The sequence below is a fragment of the Piliocolobus tephrosceles genome, chromosome 11, assembly GCF_002776525.5.
Source record: "Piliocolobus tephrosceles isolate RC106 chromosome 11, ASM277652v3, whole genome shotgun sequence".
Taxonomy (NCBI): domain Eukaryota; kingdom Metazoa; phylum Chordata; class Mammalia; order Primates; family Cercopithecidae; genus Piliocolobus; species Piliocolobus tephrosceles.
Genome location: NC_045444.1, coordinates 56,998,572 through 57,022,053, shown reverse-complemented (window position 1 = coordinate 57,022,053; position 23,482 = coordinate 56,998,572). Strand labels below are relative to the sequence as shown.

General features: G+C 37.6%; 1 protein-coding gene across 2 annotated transcripts in view; it reads left to right on the top strand.

Annotated features, from left to right (window-relative positions):
- Positions 1 to 23,482, top strand: part of TLK1 (tousled like kinase 1) — a 172,587-nt gene that overhangs the window by 58,452 nt on the left and 90,653 nt on the right. For both annotated transcript variants that reach the window (XM_023185933.3, XM_023185932.3), the window contains one exon: positions 14,987 to 15,058. In XM_023185933.3, coding sequence (XP_023041701.1) covers positions 14,987 to 15,058 — 72 coding nt within the window. The remainder of the gene's footprint in view (positions 1 to 14,986; positions 15,059 to 23,482) is intronic.

Genomic DNA, 23,482 nt, shown 5'->3' with positions numbered 1-23,482 from the left:
TTGCGTGGCAACCACCAGTCTACTTTCTCTATCTCTGGATTTGTCTTTTCTGGACATTTTATATAAATGGAGTGATACAATATGAGATATTTTGTGCCTGGCCTTTTTTTTTTTTTTTTTTCTTTTTGAGACAGAGTTTCACTCTTGTTGCCTAGGCTGGAGTGCAGTGGTGCTATCTTGACTCACTGCAACCTCCATCTTCTGGGTTCAAGCGATTCTCCTGCCCCAGCCTCCTGAGTAGCTGGGATTATAGGTGCATACCACCGAGCCTGGCTAATTTTTGTATTTTTAGTAGAGACAAGGTCTCACCATGTTGGTTAGTCTGGTCTCGAACTCCTGACCTCGTGATCCACCCACCTTGGCCTCCCAAAGTGCTGGGATTACAGGTGTGAGCCACTGCGCCTGGCCTTTGCCTGGCTTTTAAAACCTAGCATAATGTTCTCGTGGTTCACAGATGTTATACTATGTATTGTACTCATTCCATTATATGACAGAATGTTCCATTATATGGATGTGCCACATTTTGTTTGTTGTTTTGTGAGTTGTTGGACATTCGAGTGGTTGTTTCCATTTTTTGATGTAAATGTTATGAACTGTTATGAATACTCTTAGAAACTTTTGTGTAGACATATTTTTTAGTTCTCTTAGGTATATAGATAGGAGTGAAATTGCTGATTCTATGTTAACTCTATGTTTAATGTTTTGAGGAACCGTCAAACTCCTTTTCAAGATAGCCACACCGTTTTATATTCCTACCAACAATCCAGCAATGCATAAGAGTTCCACTTTTTCCACATCCCTGTCAACACTTATTATTGTCTTTTTAAATTATAGCCTGTATTGGTCTGCTTGTGTTGCCATAACAGAATGCCAGAGACTGGGCAGTTTATAAAGAAAGAGGTTTATTTAGCTCTTGGCTCTGTAGGCTGAGAGGTTCAAGGGCATGGCCTTGGCTTCTGGCGAGGGGTTTTATACTGCCTCATATTACAGAAGGCCAAAGGGGAAGTGGATATGTGTGAAGAGGGACTAGGGAGGGGGAACCTTGCTTTGTAACAACGTGCTCTTGCTGGAACTAAATCCAGTCTTGCCAGAGTAAGAACTCACTCATTACTGCAAGAGTCACACCAGGCCATTCATGAGGGAGATATAACGCAAGCACCTTTCACTAGACCTTACTTCCCACACTGCCATACTTTGGACCAAATTTCAAAAAAATTTCTTATGCCTGTACCATACTGTTTTGATTATTATTACTTTGTAGTATATTTTGAAATCAGGTACTGTGATGCCTCCAGCTTTGTTCTTACTCAGTTTTGCTTTGGCTCTTTGGGTTCTTTTGAGGTTACACATAAATTTAGGGTTGTTTTTTCCATTGCTGTGAAAAATGCCATTGGAATTTTATTAGGATTACACTGAATCTGTAAATCACTTTGGATAGCATAGACATTTAAACAGTATTAATTCTTTCAATTCATGAAAACAGGATATCTTTCTTTTTGTATTGTCTTCAATTTCTTTCAACAGCTTTATAGTTTTTATTTTATAGATCTTTCACCTCCTTGGTTTTTTTGTTTTTTTGTTTTTTTTAAAACAGGGTCTTGCTCTGTCACCCAGGCTGGAGTGCAGTGGTGCCATGTTGGTTCACTGCAACCTCTGCCTCCTGAGTTCAAGCAGTTCTCCTGCTTCAGCCTCCTGAGTAGCTGAGACTATAGACGCCTGCCACCACGGCTGGCTAATTTTTGTATTTTTTGGTAGAGATGGAGTTTCACTGTGTTGGCCAGGCTGGTCTTGAACTCCTGGCCTCAAATGAGCCACCTGCCTTGACCTCCCAAAGTGCTGGGATTACAGGCATGAGCTACCACATCTGGGCTGATTAAATTTATTCTGAAATTTTTGTTAGTTTTTTATATGGTATTATAAATGGAAGTGTAAGTTTATTTTATTTTTTGTAGACATGGGGTCTCGCTATGTTGATCAGGCTGGTCTTGAACTCCTGGCCTGAAGCAGTCCTCCCATCTTGGCCTCCCAAAATGCTAGTATTACAGGCATGAGCCACCATGCCCTTCCACAACTGATTTTTGTATATTGATTTTGTGTCTTGCAACTTTACTGAATTAGTTTAGCTAACTCTAATATTTTCTTGGTGGAGTCTTCAGGGTTATCCATATATACAATTATGTTATCTGCAAATAGAGATAATTTTATTTATTCTTTTCTGACTTGGATGGCTTGTATTCTTTTTTTTTTCTTTAGCCTGATTGCTCTGGGTAGGATTTCCAGTACTATATTGAATAGAAGTGGTGACAATGGGCTTACTTACTTGTCTTGTTCCTGATCTTAGAGGAAAAGCTATCAGCTTTTCATCCTTGAGTATGAAATTAGCTGTGGGCTTATCATTTATTGCCTTTATTATGTTGGGTGCAGTTCTTCTATACCTAGTTTATTGAGAGTTTAATCACAAAAGGATGTTGAAAGTTTTTTTTTTTAATCATGAAAGGATGTTGAATTTTGTCAGATGCATTTTCTGTATCTATTGAGATGATGATATGATTTTTATTCTTCATTCTGTTAATGTGGTGTGTCATATTTATTGACTATGTATGTTGAACCACCCTTGCATCTCAAGAATAAGTTTCATTTGATCTTGGTGTATGATGATCCTGTTAATGTGGTGTTGAATTTGGTTCGTTAGTGTTTTGTTGAGGATATTTATATCTTCTAGAATCATTTTTGGTAGCTTGTGTCTTTCTAGGAATTTGTCCATATCATCTTGGTTATATGATTTGTTGGCATGAAACTTTTCATTATATTCTCTTGTAATTCTTATTTCTGTAAGTCAGTAATTACATGAGCTCTTTCATTTCTGATTGTAGTAATTTGAGTCTTCCATCTTTTGGTCTTGGTAGGACTTGCTAAAGATTTGTCAATTTTGTTTTCAAGGATCCAACTTTTGGTTTCATAGATTTTTTTTTTTCGATTGTTTTTCTTTTCTCTGTTTCATTTGTTTCTGCTGTGATACATATTTTTCCTTCCTTTGGTTTTAGTTTGCTTTTCTTTTTTCTAGTGTTTTTTGGGTGGACGGTTGGGTTATTGATTCGCGATCTCTTTTTAAATGTAGACATTTACAGTTACAATTTTCCCTCTAAGCACTACTTTAACTATATCTCATATGTTTTGATATGCAATGTTTTTGTTTTCATTCATCTCAAGAGTTTTTTTCTAATTTCTCTTGAGATTTATCCTTTGACCTATCGGTTACTTAGGAGTGTGTTGTTTAATTTCTACATATTTGTCATTTGTAGCAAATCTTTATGACAGTCATACATAAACCTGTATCTGCTACCCTCTTCACTCCCTTTAGAAAATTTAGTTTGAGACCAGGCGTGGTGGCTCACGCCTGTAATTCCAGCACTTTGGGAGGCTGAGGTGGGTGGATCACCTGAGATCAGGAGTTCAAGACCAGCCTGACCAACATGGTGAAACCCTGTCTCTACTAAAAATACAAAATTAGCCAAGTGTGGTGTTGCATGCCTGTAATCGCAGTTACTCTGGAGGCTGAGGCAGGAAAATCGCTTGAACCTGGGAGTTGGAGGTTGCAGTGAGCCTCTGCTTGAACCCGGGAGTTGGAGGTTGCAGTGAGCCGAAATCGTGCCATTGCACTCCAGCCTGGGCAACAAGAGCAAAACTCTGTCTCGAAAAAAAAGAAAAAAAGAAAATTTAGTTTGAGGGTATTGCTTGCCCTTACAGTGTCAATCTTTAAGCATTCTTGAATACATGCTGCCATGTTTTGAGTTTGTGTGTTTGAAAATGTCTTTCTTTTGCTTTCTCATAGTATCTCAGTAGTTTATAGATACCATTTTTGGTGTCTTCTGGTTTTTAATTTTTCTTCAGCTCAGGGAAGTTTTCTTTTTAATATTTGATTTTTTTTCTTAATTTGTTTCCTCCCTTCTGAAAACCAGTTATTTTCATAGTAGATCCCCTAGATATGTCCTTTGTATCTATTGTTTTAACTCATGATTTTAATTTCTTCATATTTTGATGTTATGGGATGATTCTAGTTCATTTTCTAGATTACTAATTTCATTTCTAGCAGTGTTTCTGCCCCTACTCTTTACTGAATTTAAATTTTTGCAATTGTGTTTCACTATCAACTCTCTTATTTCTAATTATATTTACCTTAAAATTCAAATAATATACTTATAAAAGATCTATTTCTGCTTGACCTTAATTTTTCCTCCAGTTGAGCCACCTACTCTGTGTTTGGGGCTCTCCCTTGCAAGCTAGTTAGGCTCCTTAAATTACCTGTAAGGTTTTCTTGTCACAGCATCCATTCTGGTTAGGCTGGTGGTCTTCTCAGTAGTGGTAGATTGGTTGGTGGTGAGGTTTACAGGTGTTCCTTTCTCTTACTCCTGGTGTTGGCTACAATCAGGTGGCATCTAGAGCAGCATGGGACAGGTGGATAAGGGGAGTCTTCTCATTATGCAGAAGTGATCAACTTAAGTCTCTGTCAGATCTACCTTTATGTAGCCCTATGGACATTCTTCACCATAGATTTGACCAGAAAAGCAGGCCTGATCTTACTTACCTACTCTAAATTATTGATTCTCCTAGCCTTGTTAACAGTGGTATTAAGAAGGTGTTGCTTAGAATTTTTTTTTAATGGTTTCACGTAGTTTTTAAGTTGAAGTTCAAATTACCTGACATTTTTCTGATTCCTACCTTACCACTGTAGCCCAATTTCATGCCCCACCTTCCATCTTTTCTTCACATTGTACTTTGCTCATAACAACCTATTTGTGGTTCCCTAAATGGATATGGTTTTTCACGTCTTTCCTTTGAACATACCCGTATGCCCTTTCTTGTCATCAGATGCATCACTATTTGAATGTCAAGGTCAGATCAGGTATCACTTTAAGGATGTTTCTCTGATTACCTCTTTCCATCTGATTGCCCAAATCCAAATCTGGTGGACCTCCTGTGTCCCTCTTCAACACCTATGTGTACCTAGACAAAATTGTTCCCATCATATTTTAATTATTTGTTTCTTACTTGACTATTAAGCTCTTGAGGACAAAGGACTGTGTAGCTTATTTTAGTGATCTCAGCACTTAGCTCTGTGTCTACTGTGTAGTTATGTGCTCAATTTTGGGGGAATGAAATACTTCTACTATAAGAAGTCAAAACAGTGTATCCTGATTCAGAAAATTTGGAGACTCAGGCAGTAGGAGGCTAATTTTGAGACTGGCATATATTTTTAAGAGTACCGGGGGAAATTTTTGAATTGCATTTAAGAGTTTACATGGAGTCATGTGGTCCATCTGGACTTGCTTTAATATTATCTTCTTAGTACTGCCCAGTATCAGCAAGCTCTTTGGAACTGAAAATAAGGCCAGTATCTGTTTATTTTACTAATTTTCCTAACTTCTAACCTGTTAACATCACATGAAAAATAATATACCCATCTAGTTGCTTCATTTCTTCTCCATATATTTTGAAGTACTTGTGTGTAAGGTTCCATTTAGGGTCCTTGGTTTGTAGACAGAGGACAAAATCCTTGCCCTCAGATGCTTTTAGTCTGTTCCAGTAGTAACCACAGAAGAGCAAGCATAGTTTGGGAACTTCCAGGTGGACATATTCATCATTTTGTCCATGGGGGTAGGAGGGTGGTCTTAACAGTTTGCAGGTTAAACCCACATTTCAAAAAACATGTTAAAATAGGAAGCATTCTAATGAAATCTATTGGCATAGCAAATGGGTATTTTGGGATATTAGTTAACTAAAGAGATATTTGGGGAGATGGCAGCTACAAACTAAAATCTGAACACTTTGATTAATATTTAGAATTAATTGACAACTACAGAGAGCCATTAGTGGTGGTGCTGATAAGAATGTGGATGGTAACCAAAACTTAGTCTGTTTTACAGTTTTGCCTATAGCTGATCATAGTCAAAATATGTAGTGTGAAAGTGAATGTCATTGATGGACCAGTCTTCTTTAAGATGTTTGAGTTCGTTTTCTACTTTTGTCCACCCCAGATTTTTTGCCAAAACAATTTGGATTTTTTTTCTTTGGCAGAAAAAAACTTCAGCTCTCTAGTGCCTTAAGCAAAGAAGGGAAGTTATTGATCGAATATCAGGCAATTCACAGAGTGGTTTGGAGGCCTGGAAAACCACAGTTGTACAGGAACCAGGGCAACCTTGGGTGAACTAAGCAGCAGGAACTGCCCATCCTTTTCACTGTGGGATCTCCAGTGGATTAAAAAAAAAAAAGACACCCCCACCCCCATCCCATGCTTATTATATCATTCCTTTGAGATTCAAACTTCTGGAGAAGAGAGTTGATTGATTTTCCCCTTTGTTTCTTGATTATAAGTATGAGTAAAGATTATGTATGGGAGAAGGAGACCCTCCTTAGAATTTCTATAGTTGCTGGGCAGGTTGATTTCCAATCCTACCAAAAATACAAGGACAGGATGGTTTTCTAAAAAGGAACTGTGTTGCTGTCATGAAATTGGAATGGAGGTTGAATACCTAAAATGGGAAATGTTTACTGTGTTCTGAATCATAAGACTTGATTTTCAAACCCCAAATTTAAGACAGTTAATGCTTTTTAGGGATACAAGAAATGTTTATACTAGATTATGTCTGGTTAGATGGGGGCATCTATTGATGAAATATAATATTCCCTCTTAACGCATTTAGCTCCTCTCAAGCATTGAACTCAAGCACTGATTTTTGTGATTTTCGCATGGTCTGTGGCAGAGGTTGGCAAACTTTTTCTGTAAAGTGCCAGGTAGCTAAATATCTGTAGGTCATGTGATCTCTATCAAAACTACTCAACTCAGCTCTGCCATATTAGTACTAAAGCAGACATATACCATGTGTAATCAAATGAGTATGGCTTTGTTCCAGTAAAACTTTATATAAAAACCAGGCAGAGGGCCATAGTTTGCTGACCCCCTATCTTGTAGCAACTCTGTCCAATAGAAGTTTCTGATATGATGGCCATCTTTTACATCTGTGTGGCCTAGGAAAATCCCAAGGATTTGATGACTTTGTAGCAAAGAAACCATTCAAATAAATAGCATAGGCGATAAGTAGTTATGTTCCTCAGTATATTTAGGATAATGACAAATCATAAGTATACTCAGTGAATGTTCACAAACTGAACACAGTGATGTAAGATTATCCCCATAACATGATTATGACCTAGAGAAAAATCACAAGGAATCTACAAATAATTGAAACTAATAAGTAAATTAGTTAAGGTCATTGATTATAAATCATATATTAAAATCAGTTATATTTCTGCATATCAACAACAAATAAGTAAAAAGTAGAAAATGAAGTTTTAGAGAGATACCATATACAACATTAAAAATTGCTAATATAAATATAATGTTATTCAATATTTACAATAAAATATAAATTGAAATAAATCTGACAAAAGATACTCAAGATATCTTCACTGAAAACTGTAAAACAGTGAAGTCAAAGAAGGCCTTATTAAATGAGCTGCAATATTCAAAAATTGGAAGACTCAATGTTATAAAGCTGTTAGTTCTTACTAAGTCGATTTATAGCTTCACTGCAATACCAATTAAAATCCCAGCAGGATTTTGGGGAGGGTGGAAATTAACAAGCTGATTCCAAAATTATATAAAAATGTAAAGACCAAGAATGGTCCAGGCAGCCTTAAAGGACAATAACAGAGCTGGGGAAATTATACTACTGTATATCAAGAATATTTCTTGATATTATTGGTAAAATTAAACCAGGCACGGTGGGTTGTGCCTGTACTCCCAGCTACTTAAGAGGCTGAGCGGGAGGATCATGTGAGCCCAGGAGTTCGAGGGTGCAGTGAACTATGATCATGCCACTGCACTGCACTCCAGCCTGAGTGACAGAGGAAGACCTGGTGTCTTAAAAAATAAAGAGAAAGTTAGTCATTAAGTCAGTATGATATTGATGTGAATAGAAAAATAGACCAATGAAAGAGAATAAAGTCCAGCAGTAGACCCATCTGTAAATAATAACTTGATCTATGACAAAGGTGATATTGCAGTACAGTGGGAAACAGTTGATTGTTATAACAGATGTGCTGTATCAGTTGGATATCTATAAGGGAAAATAAATAACTCTTCACTTCAAACTCTTACCACGATACAAAAGTCAATTTCAGGTAAATTGTAGATTTAAATGGGAAAGGTAAAGCAATAAAACTTTAATAAAATGAATAGACTATCTTCATGACTTTAGATTGGCAGAGATTTCATAAATAGGTTCCAAAAGGCAGTAGCCAAGAAGAAAAACATTTGATAAATGTAACTACGTTGAAGTGACACAGTAAAGTGTGAAAAGGCAAACCATAGATTCGTGTCCCGAATATGGAAAGAATTCCTGCAAATCAAGAAGGAAAAGACACAGCATTCATGTTCATAATTTCAAAAGCCAGGCCAGATGTGGTGTCTTACTCCTGTAATCCCAGCACTTTGGGAGGCCAGGAGTTTGAGATCAGCCTGGCCAACACGGCGAAACCATGTCTCTACCAAAAGTACAAAAAGTAACTGGGCATGGTGGCGCATGTCTGTAATCCCAGCTACTCAGTAGGCTGAGGCAGAATCTCTTGAGCCCGGGAAGTGGAATTTGCAGGGAGCCAAGATCATCATAGGATCAGGGAGACTTTTGTGTCTGTCCTGTGTTTGAGCTATTTCCTGTATTCCATATCTTCTCTTTCTTGGTTTATTTATTTGTTTTTGATGGAGCAGATTCCCTGGTTGCTTCTTGAGGAAAGATATATGGGTAGTGAAATTTTTGAGACCTTGCATGTTTTCCTCCTACCCCTTTGTTTTTAGTGTATCTGACAGGTAAGATTCTAGGTTGGAAATCATTTTCTCCGAATTTTGAATTTTGAAGGCATCGTTCTATTGTCTTCTAGCTTCCAATGTTACTGTTGCACACTCCAAATACCATTCTGATTCCTGATTCTTTGTAAATACTCTATTTGTTCTTCCCTGTAAGCTTTTATTTAGGAGCTTGTGTTTGTCTCTAGAATTTAAAATTATTAATTCTGATATATCTTGGTTTGGTTTTCTTTAAAGCCATTGTGCTTGATTTTTTAAAAATGTGTCTTTCTAATCCAGAAACATGCTTTCCAGTTCTGGAAGAATTTTTTGAGTGATGTTGGAATTTGTTCATATCTATGCATTAAGCACTTAAACACTTATTGGAAACTTTGTGTAACTAGGCAGGGTTTACTGACTGATGGATTGGTTTTGTTTTTTGGGGTGTTTTTGATACAGGGTCTCACTTGCCCAGGCTGGAGTGCAGTGGCACTATCACAGCTCACTGCAGCCTCTACCTCCTGGGCTCAAGTGATCCTTCTACCTTCGCCTCCTGAGTAGCTGGGACTACTGGTACATGCTACCACATCTGGCTAATTTTTTTTTTTCCTCTGTAGAGACAGGGTTTTCCATGTTGCCCAGGCTGGTCTCAAACTCCTGGGCTCAAGCCATCCATCTACCTCAGCCCCCTAAAGTGCTGGGATTATAGGTGTGAGCCACCATACCCAGCCATGGATGGATTTTGCTGTAGGATGATCTATTCGGTCATTTCTCTGAAGGACTTATGAGGGATTTATAAAATCTGCCAGAGAGAGATTTTATCGTCTCATACCTGTGGAGTAAAAGCTTGTGGCTGCTAACTTTTTAGAATTGAGAACAAGAAAGGGGCCTAAGGGTCTCTTTAGTGTAGACTTTCTACTTAACCTTCTCTGTTTTCTCAGCTGTGCCTTATGCATCTTAGTACAGAGTTCTTCTAGCTCACTATTTCCAGATAGTAAAGTTGGCCTCTAGCATTTATGATGACAAGTCAGCAGTTACTTTTATCCTTTTTTATTCTCATGTGTCCTTTCTCCAGCTGCTTTCAAGAACTGTTTTCTTTATCTTTGGTTTTCAGCAGTTGACTGTGATGTGCCTAGGTGTGGTTTTCTTTGTACTTACTCTGCTTGGGGGATTGAGTGAGCTCTTCAATCTGTAAATTAATATCTTTGCCAAATTTTGGGATTTTTCTGGCTGTTATTTCTTCAAATTTTTTTTTCTGCTGCTTTTTCTCATTTTATGACTCCAGTTACATGTGTATTAGACTGCTTCATGGTGTCCAACAGACAGTATTTTTCAGTATTTTTTTCTCTGTCTTTTTCCATTCTTCTGTTAAGCCCATTCAGTAAGTTTTCTATTTTAGAGAGTGAAATTTTCAGTTGTAGAATTTACATTCAGCTCTTTTTACAGTTTTTATTTTTCTGCTGAAATTTCCAGTCTTATCGTTTAAGCTACTTATATTAGCTGCTTTATGGTATTTATTTGCTGATTCCAAATCTGTGTTACTTCATGGTATCTATTGATTGTCTTTCCTCTTGAGTATGAGTAACTTTTTCTTGTTTCTTCATATGATTACCAATTTTTATTGTATCCTGCACACTGTAAATGACACATTACGGTGACTTTGGAGACTGTTTTATTTTTCTTTGTTTTAGGAGGCAGTTAACTTGGCTAGACTGAAATTTAAACTATGTTTCCCTGCAGAGGGCAGCACTGACATCCCTGTTAGTTGTTTTATCTAGGCTGCTTATTGTCTGCTCCGTTTTTTCATAGATCACTGACCAGCCAGAGAAGTAGGCAGAGTTAATATGGAGAATTTGGGACTCTCCCTTTGTGGATCTTTATTTTCCAGCATATCCCTCCTTACTTTGCAGCCTCTTTGGAGGTGCGAAAGTTGTTTTTCAAGCCAGTAAGACTATAGATTTTGATCTTGGTTTCAACTGCTGTCTGTGCAGCTTTGATCTCTGGGACCTTCCCCTCAGCAAAAGCCGTAAAAACAGGAAACCTACCTAGATCTATTCCCTTCTTCTTCCTCTTCCTCTTCTTCCTTTTTTTTTTTTTTTTAAAGACAGAGTCTTGCTCTGTTGCCCAGGCTGGAATATGGTGGTGCGATCTCTGCTCACTGCAACCTCTGTCTCCCAGGTTCAAGCAGTTCTGCCTCAGACTCCCTAGTAGCGGGGATTACAGGCATGCGTCACGACACCCGGCTATTTTTTGTATTTTTAGTAGAGACGGGTTTCACCATGTTGGCCAGGCTGGTTTTGAACTCATGACCTTAAGAAGTCTGCCCATCTCGGTGTCCCAAAGTGCTGGGATTACAGGCATGAGGCACTGTACCCAGCCTCTGTTCCCTTCTTCTAAGTGTTGTCTTGTACTTAGATTCTGCCTACTTTTGGTTTGGATGGTGGTTTTTTTAAATCTTTTTTTTCCAGAATTTATAGTTATCTGTAGAAAATAAGGTATTCTGTTTTTACTGGTGGTGGAATCTTATTCATCTACCTACCTACTTGTATTTTTGTTGTTTGTTTTAAAAGATAAAAATATTTCATGAATTTTTATTGATATTTCCAATTCAAACTCAGGATTATAAGGTTTTTTCATATGCATCTTTATACTATGAATTATGATTCTCGAAGATATAAAGCAGAGGATAGAATTGGATATCCCTTAATTATTTTACCTTATTCTGTATTTCACACACATAGTGGTCTCAAAATAACATTAGCACAGTGAACAAAGTGGATACTGAAAAATATGCTTTCCATCCCCTCGTTTTAAGAATATTGTATGCATTTAGTCATTAACTATTACATCCTCTCCCTTGTCATTATCATTTAATCTTGATCAACAATAAGTCATATTATTGCTTGCCTTCAATTCTTAGACTGATAAACTATTCATTTTGGTTGTCTTAAGCTTGTTCTATAGTAGATTCTTTAGAAAAGGCTCATGGGAGCAGGATTCCCTAATTCTTGCAGTTTTGGTAACCGTTTATCTATGCTTTCCATATACTTAAAATAGATTTTACTAAATATAAAACACTTTGCTTTTGTTTTCTTTCCTTGAATAGCTTATGTCACTCCATTTTCTTCTGGCATAAAGTGTTTGCCTTTGATGTTCGCTTTCTGGGTTGTTATTCTTAGGTGTGCATGGTGCTCTGTCAGTAATTTCAATTTTTTTAATTGAACATTTAAAGAACAACAACTGACAACAAGAGCCTGACAACTGAAAATGTCAGAGACATTTATTTTCTTTTTATTTTGAGATGGAGGTTTGTTCTTGTTGCCCAGGCTGGAGTGCAGTGGTGTGATCTTGGCTCACTGCAGCCTCTGCCTCCCAGATTCAAGTGATTCTCCTGCCTCAGCTTCCCAGGTAGCTGTGAATTACAGGTGTGCACCATCATGCCTGGCTAATTTTGTATTTTTAGTAGAGACAGGGTTTCACCATGTTGGTCAGGCTGGTCTCGAACTCCTGACCTCAGGTGATCCGCCCGCTTCAGCCTCCCAAAGTGCTGGGATTCCAGGCATGAGCCACCGTGCCCAGCCTAGCTGTCAGAAACATTTTCTTGAATTACAGTTTTTACTGTTTTCTGGCTTTAGTAGTTTTTAGGGTCTTCTGTTATCTGTATATTGATCTTTGTTGCTTCATCAGCTGTTGCTTACTCTCAAATCCTTTTTATCTCTTCATTTCTTTTGATTTCAAAAATGTTCCTGTTTTTCGCCTTCTAGTTATCTTTTAAAGCATTATCTACTGTATATATTTGATCTTGGGTTCATTCAGATTTACTTTTTATTTCTGAAACTTTTTCTTTTATTTTTTAATGCTTTCTTGAGTTCTGTTACCTTATTTCCGAGTTTTTTGAAATCTGATTTATATAGTTGCTTCATGTCTTGAGTCATTTTTGTAATATCTTTTAGCTCATTTTAAAATAGTAGGTTACAGTTTTTACCTATTTTGTGGATGTGTGTTTCTGATATGCTTTTATTATCTGGATGTTATTCTGTATCTTACTTTCTTTTTTCTTATACCTTTATGACCTACATAATTTTCTTTTGCCTACTTTCATGTGAAATTGGATTTCCTAAACACTTAAATGGCAGGTGTGGTTCAGGATGGCTTTTCTTACAGGGCTTTCTCTACTGCTGTTTTTAGGCATGCTTCAAAACTGTGGCATTTGCTTTCTGAGTTTGCTAGGCGACCTTCCCTCTCTGCTTTATCTGAATATTCTCTTTCCATTATTGTAATTGTACCTATATAGTACTCAATTTTCATTCCACACCCAGTAATTTATACTCATTGTACCACCCTGTTATGTAAAGATCAGTTTCAGGGATTCATAGAGGCCAGACTGCTCTCACTTCTTAGACGTAACCGTGGACTTCTCCCTCTTAAGTCACTAATTGAAAGTGCAAAACCCTTCTGTACTTAAGTTAACCTAGCTTCTGTACCTGCTTGTTGACTGTTTTAGGTGTCTTTTGTTTTCGGTTATCAGACATCTGTTTCTTACTGTTTCCTCCCATATTGATAATGATACCATACATTATCTATGGTTGTTGTTGACTTGTTTAAATCTGCTGTTTTGAGGGAATCCCATGGAGATTCTTGTCATCTAGTTTTGTTGTAAATATTGCCCGTGGGTTTTTGGTTTACTATTTAGTTTTATACATTATTTTGGTGGGTATTTACAGATGCTCAGACACTTTGCCACTGCCCTTATTGTCCTAGAATCTTTCTTTCTTTTTTTTTTTTTTGAGACAGAGTCTCGCTCTGTCGCCCAGGCTGGAGTGCAGTGGCCGGATCTCAGCTCACTGCAAGCTCTGCCTCCTGGGTTTACACCATTCTCCTGCCTCAGCCTCCCGAGTAGCTGGGACTACAGGCGCCCGCCACCTCGCCCGGCTAGTTTTTTTTGTATTTTTTAGTAGAGACGGGGTTTCACTGTGTTAGCCAGGATGGTCTCGATCTCCTGACCTCGTGATCCGCCCGTCTCGGCCTCCCAAAGTGCTGGGATTACAGGCTTGAGCCACCGCGCCCAGCCTCCTAGAATCTTTCTAATGTGTTACTTCTTAATTGCTGCTGTTTCAAATTTGATAATCTTGCCGTAATTAGATTATAACTTATTCCCAGTACTACTTGAATTGTAATTAGTTCAAGTGCTATCCTCTGTTGACAGCAGCTTTTACAGTATCCAGCATAGTACTGGGCATGTATGCAATGGCTCAGAGTTGTCACTTTGGAAATTAATCTAATTTCAATTATATAATTATAGTCCAACTTGCAACCTGTTAATAGTAGGATTAGCAGGCACTCCTGTTACAAGTGGAGGTGAAACATGAGGATATCAATTGGCTTGCCTGTATGTAATGTTAATTCTTGCCTCATCTTTGACATATATGCTCCTTGTCTAAGCATTTCTGGAAGACTTTGATCTGATGTACTGATGGTACAAAAAAGTCACAGAAGCATAGAGGCATCATAGAAGCATATTGGAAACAAAGCAGACATCATCCTACAGAATGTTAGCTCTTTTTTCTTCGTTACAGTTCAAGAATACTGTCAGGAAATGGAGAAATTCTTGAGCAAAGCAATTAATTAAAATGGTCAAGATGGTCAAATATTTTTTTGAAGAGATTGAGTTAAAACAAATAAATAAATAAAAAAAGACAGTTTGTTAATACGGAGAAAGGCAAAGAGGTGTGTTTCAAACGTGATGGAATTTGATAATTGTGAAGGGACCTGAAGAGCCCAAATAGTACTTTCAACCAAAGGTAGCATTAGTTTTTAATACATTGGGTAATAATTTTAGGGATCTCGTCATCCTGACAATGGCTCAATTCCTTTGCTTTTGAACTGGGATTTAAAAAACCAGCTAATAGAAGTCAGTTCCTAAAACACAGCGGCAGTTTATTGACTTTATAAAACTTTTCAGAGTATTTATAGTGTTAAGAATTTAGTATTTCTTATTTTTACCTCATTTGGCTTCCTTGTTTAAAAGAATTATACTTTATTTATGAAGATAGATTATATACTTTGTAATATGTTTGTTTAAAATTATTCCCAGTGCTTTAAAAAATTACTCCTAATTTTTACTTTTTAAAAAATCTTTAACAGGCCTCAACAAATAACGAAAGCTCTAATCACAGTTTTGGAAGCTTGGGATCTTTAAGTGACAAAGAATCAGAGGTAAGTAATTTCATTTTAAGTATGGTGCTATTAAAGTAAAAGCTGGAATCACCATTTTAATTAGTTTTTCGTTTCTTCATCAGTTCTTTTGCTAAAGGTTAATGCTTTTAAAGTTTCTTATAGGAATGTTTTGTTCTGTCTTACAAAGCACAACATTCAGATTGAAGATTGCATTTGGCGTTAGAAAGAAAATACAGTTTCTTTGGTTGTGTAGCTGAACTTGTAAATGAATGATGTATATATATATTCTTACTGAAAATAGTTATTAGCCATTCATAATTCTGTGAGAGGAAGGTGGTTCTTAAGTATGTTGTGTTCCCCAGTTTTCTATTATTTCTCTTTATTCTTCCCTTTTAGTTTGATCCTTAGTAAGAGTTTATGTACTTTCTGAGATATAGATACACATTTTTTCCCTCTTTTTAGAATTTCTTATGGAATCATGCTGCCGGTTTTCACTTTTTGTATTTTAAAAAATCTGAAGAATTCCCTCCCCTCTTAATCCCTCCCCCTTTACCCATTTACTGATCCCACCAAGAAAATATCTGGAATTTTACAAGCGGGCATTTGGATCCATGGTATAATTTACTCTGAGCATGATATACTTGACATCTTTTAAAAATGGGTAGACAGGAAGTTCCGTGGGTTTTAGCATTCATTTGTTGATGTTACAGCTTGACTCTTGTGGATATAGCCTTTTCTCTCCTTGGATGATACAGTTCTGTCACGTGTGTGTGTGTGTATTTTCCCTGTCATTCTTATTTCTACTTGATCCATTTTTGTCTTTTTTCTACTTGGTTAGTATAGACCTATCACCTTGATGATACCAGTAGTTCATTAGCACTCAGAGACTCTTAGGCATTTTGTTTCACTGTTCAGAAGAAAGGGAACTTCAAAGGTGGCATCTTTTTAGCTCTGTGTTATTGAAAGCATCTAGAAATCTCGAGGTAGACAGTTGCGTGCAGTTCTCTGCAGGCACCCTGACACTCCAAAGGAGTATGGCATAGGGCTCTCACTCATCAGGCTTTCCCTTCCACAGAAACAACTGGCAGGCAGCTGAAAGGACTGTGCAAGTGACGGGACTTTATCTGCAGTAGGTTCCCTTGAGGTAAGCGTTAGTAGCCCCTGTAGCATCAGATTATCAGTTTAGCTTTTAAAAAATTAACATACTTATACTAAGTCTTTGAAAATTGTAGGTTTAGCTCTAGTCAAAGTTTTTTAAAAAACTATATCAAGAATGTTCTCACTTTATATTTCCTGGACTTCGGAACATTTCTTGATATTTTCCCAGAATTGGGAATATTTAGTAATTTCACCTGCCTCTTCTTTCATAGGCATTTGTGTTATGAAGAGCAATAAAATAATTTTAGATACTTCTCTTTTCTGTTCACTAAATACAATATTTTTGATAGATATTTTTTAAAAAGCAAAACATGGTGAAAGATCACTTATCACAGTTATATGTTCTTTATAGGTACCCATATTCCAAATATAAGTTATAGATTTAGTATATGGATTTTTTCAGAGGAATTAGTCCGTAAGAGAATTCAACTTCCCTTTAAAGAGCCCAGGGATCACTTTTGGCTATATTTTTAGTTAAAACATGTTTTTGTTTCTTAAAAGACCATACTGGCATTTGCAATGAAACATAATTTGGTTAATCATGAGATATACTTAGCTTTATCTGTATTGAAGTTTTGACATTTGGGGCAGCAATAGAAAATCTTGGAAAATCTTTAGGGCCATGTACGGGGGCTCACACTTGTAATCCCAGCATGTTGGGAGGCTGAGGCAGGATTGCTTGAGACCAGGAGTTCGAGACCAGCCTGGGCAACATGGCAAAGCCCCGTTTCTACAAAAAACACAAAAAATTAGTTGGGTATGGTGCCATGTGCCTGTAGTCCCAGCTACTCCAGAGGCTGAGGTGGGACGATAACCTGAGCCTAGGAAGTCGAAGCTGCAATGAACCATGATTGTGCTACTGCACTCCAGCCTGGGTGACAGAGTGAAACCCTGTCTTAAGAAAAAAAAAGAAAGAAAAATGTTTTGGCTTTTGCTGTTCTGCATTCTCTGTCTTGGATTTTTACAAGTTAATGGTTAAGTCTAGTGGCACAGAAATGACTACAGATTATACATTGTCCTTAAGATTCAAAGAAATAATTGCTATTACTATTATTATTATTATTATTATTATTATTATTATTATTATTATTTTAGTGTATCTTTCCATTTAAGAAGTTGCTTATCTGGAAAATGATTCCCAGGTTTTATCTGTGTAGTTGATACCTTAATAAATTTCTTTGGGATGAAATTTTATATATATCAAAATACAGGTATTTATAGATCATTAAGTAAACATGAGAAGAAACAGTTGCAGGATGGAAGTACTTTGGTTTTTCCTAGTACTCCTAGTAGTAAAGTTTATGAAGTATTTCATTGTCTTCTGATGTCACTATTTTGGTAATCCATTCTCCGATTTACTACATTTTTTAAAATAGTAGTTTTTGGTTTTGGGAGCAAATAGTAGTGGAAGGTTTATTACTTTTTTTTTTTTTTTTTGAGACGGAGTCTCGCTCTGTCATCCAGGGTGGAGTGTAGTGGCGTGATCTTGGCTTACTGCAACCTCTGTCTCCCAGGTTCAAGCGATTCTCCTGCCTCAGCCTCCTGAGTAGCTGGGATTACAGGCGTAAGCCACCGTGCCCAGTCAGTTTATTGCTTTTTTTTTTTAAACTGCTGTCTCCTACCACCCTTACCCCACCCTGGATTCCTGAAATTTATATCCATATTTTAATATAATTAATATGCATACCCTATTGTAGTTCACCAACTGGACTTTTTCTGTTGAATCCCTCTTAGGATTTGTGATGGTTTTAACTCACTACAATCCCTTTTCTGTACTTTGTTTCCTCCTACCAGTACTCTTTTCAGACATCCAGAATCCTCTTGTGTTCTTCTACCCTTACTATTAAAACTGGAAAGCATCCAGTTGTCATTGTTAGGTTGATTAATCTACTTCAAGTGAAATTTTTGTTTTAGTTTGTATGCGGTTTATTTTATATATGAATCTGACTTTTGTTTGTTGTAAATGTGGAATTAAATAGAATGAAAAAGTTTTTCCTCTTGTAAATGAAAGAAGATGGTAGGTAGGAAGGTATTGTTTTGATTTTGTTTTATTTTACATCACTCCTGGTCCATTCAGCAGGCTCCAGAAAATTCAGGGTATTTTCAGTAAACATTTATTGCATATCTATTAACTTATAGTCTCTGCCTAATCACAGAGAATATAAAGATGAATAGGATACAATCCCTGCCTTCAAATGAAATCAGTGTTTAGTAGAACAAACATTTAGACAGTCCGCTTCATGAACAGTGTAGGCTGTGCTGTAACAGATACAAGCACAAGATACTATGGAAGCAAAGTTCAAGAAACACCAATTTCATTTGCCTGTAGGGGAAAGGAAGCAAAGAGGTCTTCCTTCAAAGAAGAGATGATAATTTGAGTTTTTAAGAGAGGCCGTGAATTCATCCCATAAGACAGGGCGAAGTATGAAAAGAAGGTATACAGAGGGACTAGGATATGTGTTTGCTTTTACATGGGAGTACGACAGATAGTTTAGTTTAAGAGAGGACAGTGATTCTAGCCACTACTGTTCTTTAGATCTCCAGAAAAGCTTTAAAAAATACCCAGCTGCTTCGGTGATTCCCCTGGTTTTCAGACTTCTGATAGAGGGAGTATATGCAGAAATGGGGAAAGGCAGGCAAGGGTCAGGTTTTGAAGACCCTTGTATTTCATAGTAAGGAATTTGGACTTCAGGTAGAGAGCCATTGAAACAGGGGAAACAAAAGACAAAGTAGAGGTAAAAGGCAGATAGCAATGTAGAGGATTGGATTGGAGGGACGTGAAACCCAAGTTAGAAAGATCACTTTGTTAAGGAATACAGCCTTCTTTATAAAACTCTAAAACCTTCAAGGTTTAATATTAGGAGGAAAAACTTGAGATAAAAGGACTTCTAACTAGTATTTTCAAGTTTGCTGTTTGGACTCTGCCTTCCTCAGATTCTCTAACTTTGGGTACTGAGACTATCACCACCCAAGGCTGTGGTTCTCAAACTGTTCTGTGCGAATGAATCACTTAATGTTTATGACAGTAGGTCTGGGGTAGAATTTTGCATTTCTAACAAGCTTCTAGATTTCATTAGATTTTTTTTTTCTTCTTCTTCTTTTTGAGCTGGAGTCTCACCTGTTCCCCGAGTTGGAGTGCAATGGCACGATCTCAGCTCACCACAACCTCCGCCTCCCAAGTTCAAGCAATTCTCCTGCCTCAGCCTCCCAAGTAGCTGAGACTACAGGCATGCGCCACCATGCCCTGCTAATTTTTGTATTTTTAGTAGAGATGGGGTTTCACTATGTTGGCCAGGCTGGTCTCGAACTCCTGACCTCATGATCTGCCTGCCTTGGCCTCCCAGAGTGCTGGGATTACAGGTGTGAGCCCTTGAGCCTAGCAGACTTCATTAGATTTTTAAAAAGTAGAATCAGTAAAGTTTGATGACTTGGAATTAGCATAAAGAAGGAAAGGGAGGAGCCTAAGATGATTTAAAGGGATCTATCTAGCAAGAGTGCCTTTGAGATAGGCATCACAGAAGGAAGATAACAAGTGTAGATGGTTTAGCAGAAGCTATCTGGAACTCAGGAAGGAGGTCAGGCTAGACAAGAAGAACTAGGGGTCTTTGGCATAGGTGTTAATTAAAAAGTCTTGGTTGTAGATAAGCAGATCTTAGAGTGTGGTTTGAGGATTCCTAGGGGTCCCCTGTGATTCTTCCAAGGAGTCAACAAAGTCAAGTGTTTTTTATAAAAGTGCTAACACATTATTTGACTTTTTAACTTTCATTATCTCATGAATTCCCAATGAAAATTTCCAGAAGCTGTATAATGTGTGATATCACTCTGATTTATTCATTTTTACTCTTTTACACTAGTATATTCTAGTGTTATAATGTTTTAGTTTAAAATCCTAAAATAGTTAAAGATCGATAGTTATACACATGTAAATAAAACCTCTTTGGGGTCCTTAACAATTTTTTAAAAGTTATAGAGGGGTCCTGAGACCCGAAAGTAATAGTAAGTAGAATTAAATATCATAGAAGTCAGTTAAGATAGTGATTGTAAAAAGTGACTAAGAATTTTACACTTAATTTTAGTAGATTAATGGGAACAAAATGCCAGATTGTAGTTAATTGAGGAGAAATTGGAAAATGAGGCAATAGCGACAGCAAATATTGACTGCTTTTGGCAGAACCTTGACTGTGAAGGAAAGGAGACAGTATCTAGAGTCAAACAGGCTTGACAAATCATGTGCTAAGGAAAGAGTCATAGCAGAGCTGTATTGGAGACAAAGTGCTGAAGAGAGAGGAAAAGAGAAACAAAACCAAACATCTTTTCCTGGAGGAGGAATGAATGGGTGAAATCCAGACCCTGGGTGGGCAGGGTTATTCATAGACAGGACTAGGAACATCTTTCCCCTGAATTGGGGTAGATGAACTTGCATATCTGATAACCCTTTCTCTTACTTAACAGTGAAAATAGGTTATCAGCTGAAAGGAAAGAAGCGTGAGTGGGTTGTGGATTTGAGGACTGATAAAAATTTTATGGGAGGACCAGAGAAGAGAGTGTACCAGGGCCACTCATCCTTTATTTAAATGTTTTAGAATACCTGAAGGAGTTAGAAATATGGTCATGGACCTAACCTGCTGGCTAAGAGCCCACATTCTTTTATGAGGATAAGAGCCCATGTTTCTTGAGTACCAGTGTTTTGAAAGTTTTTTTTTTTTTTCTCTTGAGACAGAGTCTTGCTCTGTTGCCCAGATTGGAGTGCAGTGGCCCGATATTGGCTCACTGCAAGCTTCGCCTCCTGGGTTCACACCGTTCTCCTGCCTCAGCCTCCTGACTACGTGGGACTATAGGTGCCCACCATGCCTGGCTAATTTTTTGTATTTTTTTTTTTTTTTTTTTTAGTAGAGACAAGGTTTCACTATGTTAGCCAGGATGGTCTCGATCTCCTGACCTCATGATCCACCCGCCTCGGCCTCCCAAAGTGCTGGGATTACAGGCGTGAGCCACCACGCCCCGCTCAGTGTTTTCTAAGTTTTGAAACATGCCATGATCCACCTATTTGCAGTTCTCCTTGTAGCACTTTCACTATCTAAACACAATGATCTTGTGTCTTAGTTCATTTTCTGCTGCTCTAACAGAATATCACAGACTGGGTAATTTATAATGAACAGAAGTTTATTTGGCTCTTGGGTCCAGAGGATAGGAAGTCCAAGAGCATGGTGTCAAGCATTGAATGAGGATCACCGCATGGTAGGAGATGGAAGGCAGAAGTGAGCGTGTGAGAGAGAGAGGGAGAATTGGGCTCAACTCATCCTATTAATCAGGAACCCGCTCTGTCAGTAACGAACCCATCCCTACAATAATGGCATTAATCCACTCATGAGGCCCCTACCTCTTTTTCTTTTCTTCTACCCTGCCGAGACCGAGTTTTGCTCAGTTGCTCAGGCTGGAGTGCAGTGTCACAATCTTGGCTCACTGCAACCTCTGCCTTCTGGGTTCAAGCAAGTCTCCTGCTTCAGCCTCCTGAGTAGCTGGGATTACAGGCGCCTGCCACCATGGCTGGCTAAGTTTTATATTTTTAGTAGAGACAGGGTTCCACCATGTTAACCAGGCTGGTCTCGAACTCCTGACCTCAAGCGATCCGCCCACTTCATCCTCCCAAAGTTCTGGGTTTACAGGCATGAGCCACTGCGCCTGCCTCCCCCCAACCTCTTAATATTCTTACTATACGGAGCAAGTTTCTTACGTTGAACTTCAGGGCACATAGTCAAACCATAGCACCTTCAGGTTCTGTACAGTTGCTGTCTCTACCTAAGCCCAAGATGCTAAGTTAGATTATGCATCTTTTAGCTCATTTGATATTCATAATGATTATTAAAACCATAACCATTTTTCTTCCATCTGGGATATATTTATCTGCTTTATTTATTTATTACTGACGTTGGGATATTTGTGACTGAATGTATCATTTAATTACATCTTTTTTTTTTTTTTTGAGACGGAGTCTCGCTCTGTCACCCAGGCTGGAGTGCTGTGGCTGGATCTCAGCTCACTGCAAGCTCCGCCTCCCGGGTTTATGCCATTCTCCTGCCTCAGCCTCCCGGGTAGCTGGGACTACAGGCGCCCGCCACGTCGCCCGGCTAGTTTTTTGTAATTTTTAGTAGAGACGGGGTTTCACCAGGTTAGCCAGGATGGTCTCGATCTCCTGACCTTGTGATCTGCCCGTCTCGGCCTCCCAAAGTGCTGGGATTACAGGCTTGAGCCACCGGGCCCGGCCTAATTACATCATTTTTAATAATGTCGGAGAAGCACAGTTATATCTGTTTATACATGTGTGCTTACATACAATATACTCCATAATATTCATGTTTATAAAGCAGACATATATCAAATTATTTTTCTCAATTTAATCCTTAATACTCATCTTTTGGAATACTTTTGTATAATCTAAATCAGATTTGAAAAAGTTAAAATATATACTATCTCTGTAACCAAAGTGGTTTTCCCCCCTTTTTCCTGGGTAACTATCAAATCTTAAGCCTTTATCCGCTGACCTTAAATTACTGTGTATTTTTCATCAAAGTATATTTTGGGATTTTTGCGTTATGAATTTTAAATTATGGATATATGGAAGCTGGGACAGTTGTTGCATCTAGAGCATTTCCTGATTTAACCTTGTTTTATATACATACCCACCTCCACTTTCTCATACCTGCTTTTTTGCCCTTTTAGTAATGCTTAGTGCTTAGCTAGTACTTAGTGTGATTCTAAGCACTAGTGCTTAGCTATGATTCTATTTGAAAATAGAGGTAATACTGGCCTTAAGTTTTGTTAACATTTTCATTAAATTTTAATTTATCTATATTTATTTGCTGTGACCTGGAGAAATCTTTTTTTTCTTTTTTAATGCCTTACTCTGAGTACCTAGTAAGAAAGAAGAGAGACTTTAAAAATCGATTTACTGATGGATGGGATAAGTATCACTGAAAGTTACATTTTTAGGACTTTTACCCCTGAATAAATTACCTTGCTTTTGACTTACTCTGTTTAAATCTGTTCTGCTTCTTAAGATGTTCGACACCTATCATAAATTTTAAGAAATATTCTGTCTTGCTTCCTAAATTATTTTCTAAAATATGTTAGTGTGATAAATGATGTTTGTGGTGTTCTACTTGATGACCACCTCTATCTTTTATCTCTCTGCTAGTATTTTATCACTTTGTTCTTACCAAAAATCTTACTATTTTTATGTCCTTTCCTTTCCTTTCTCTTTCTCTTTCTCTTTCTCTTTCTCTTTCTCTTTCTCTTTCTCTTTCT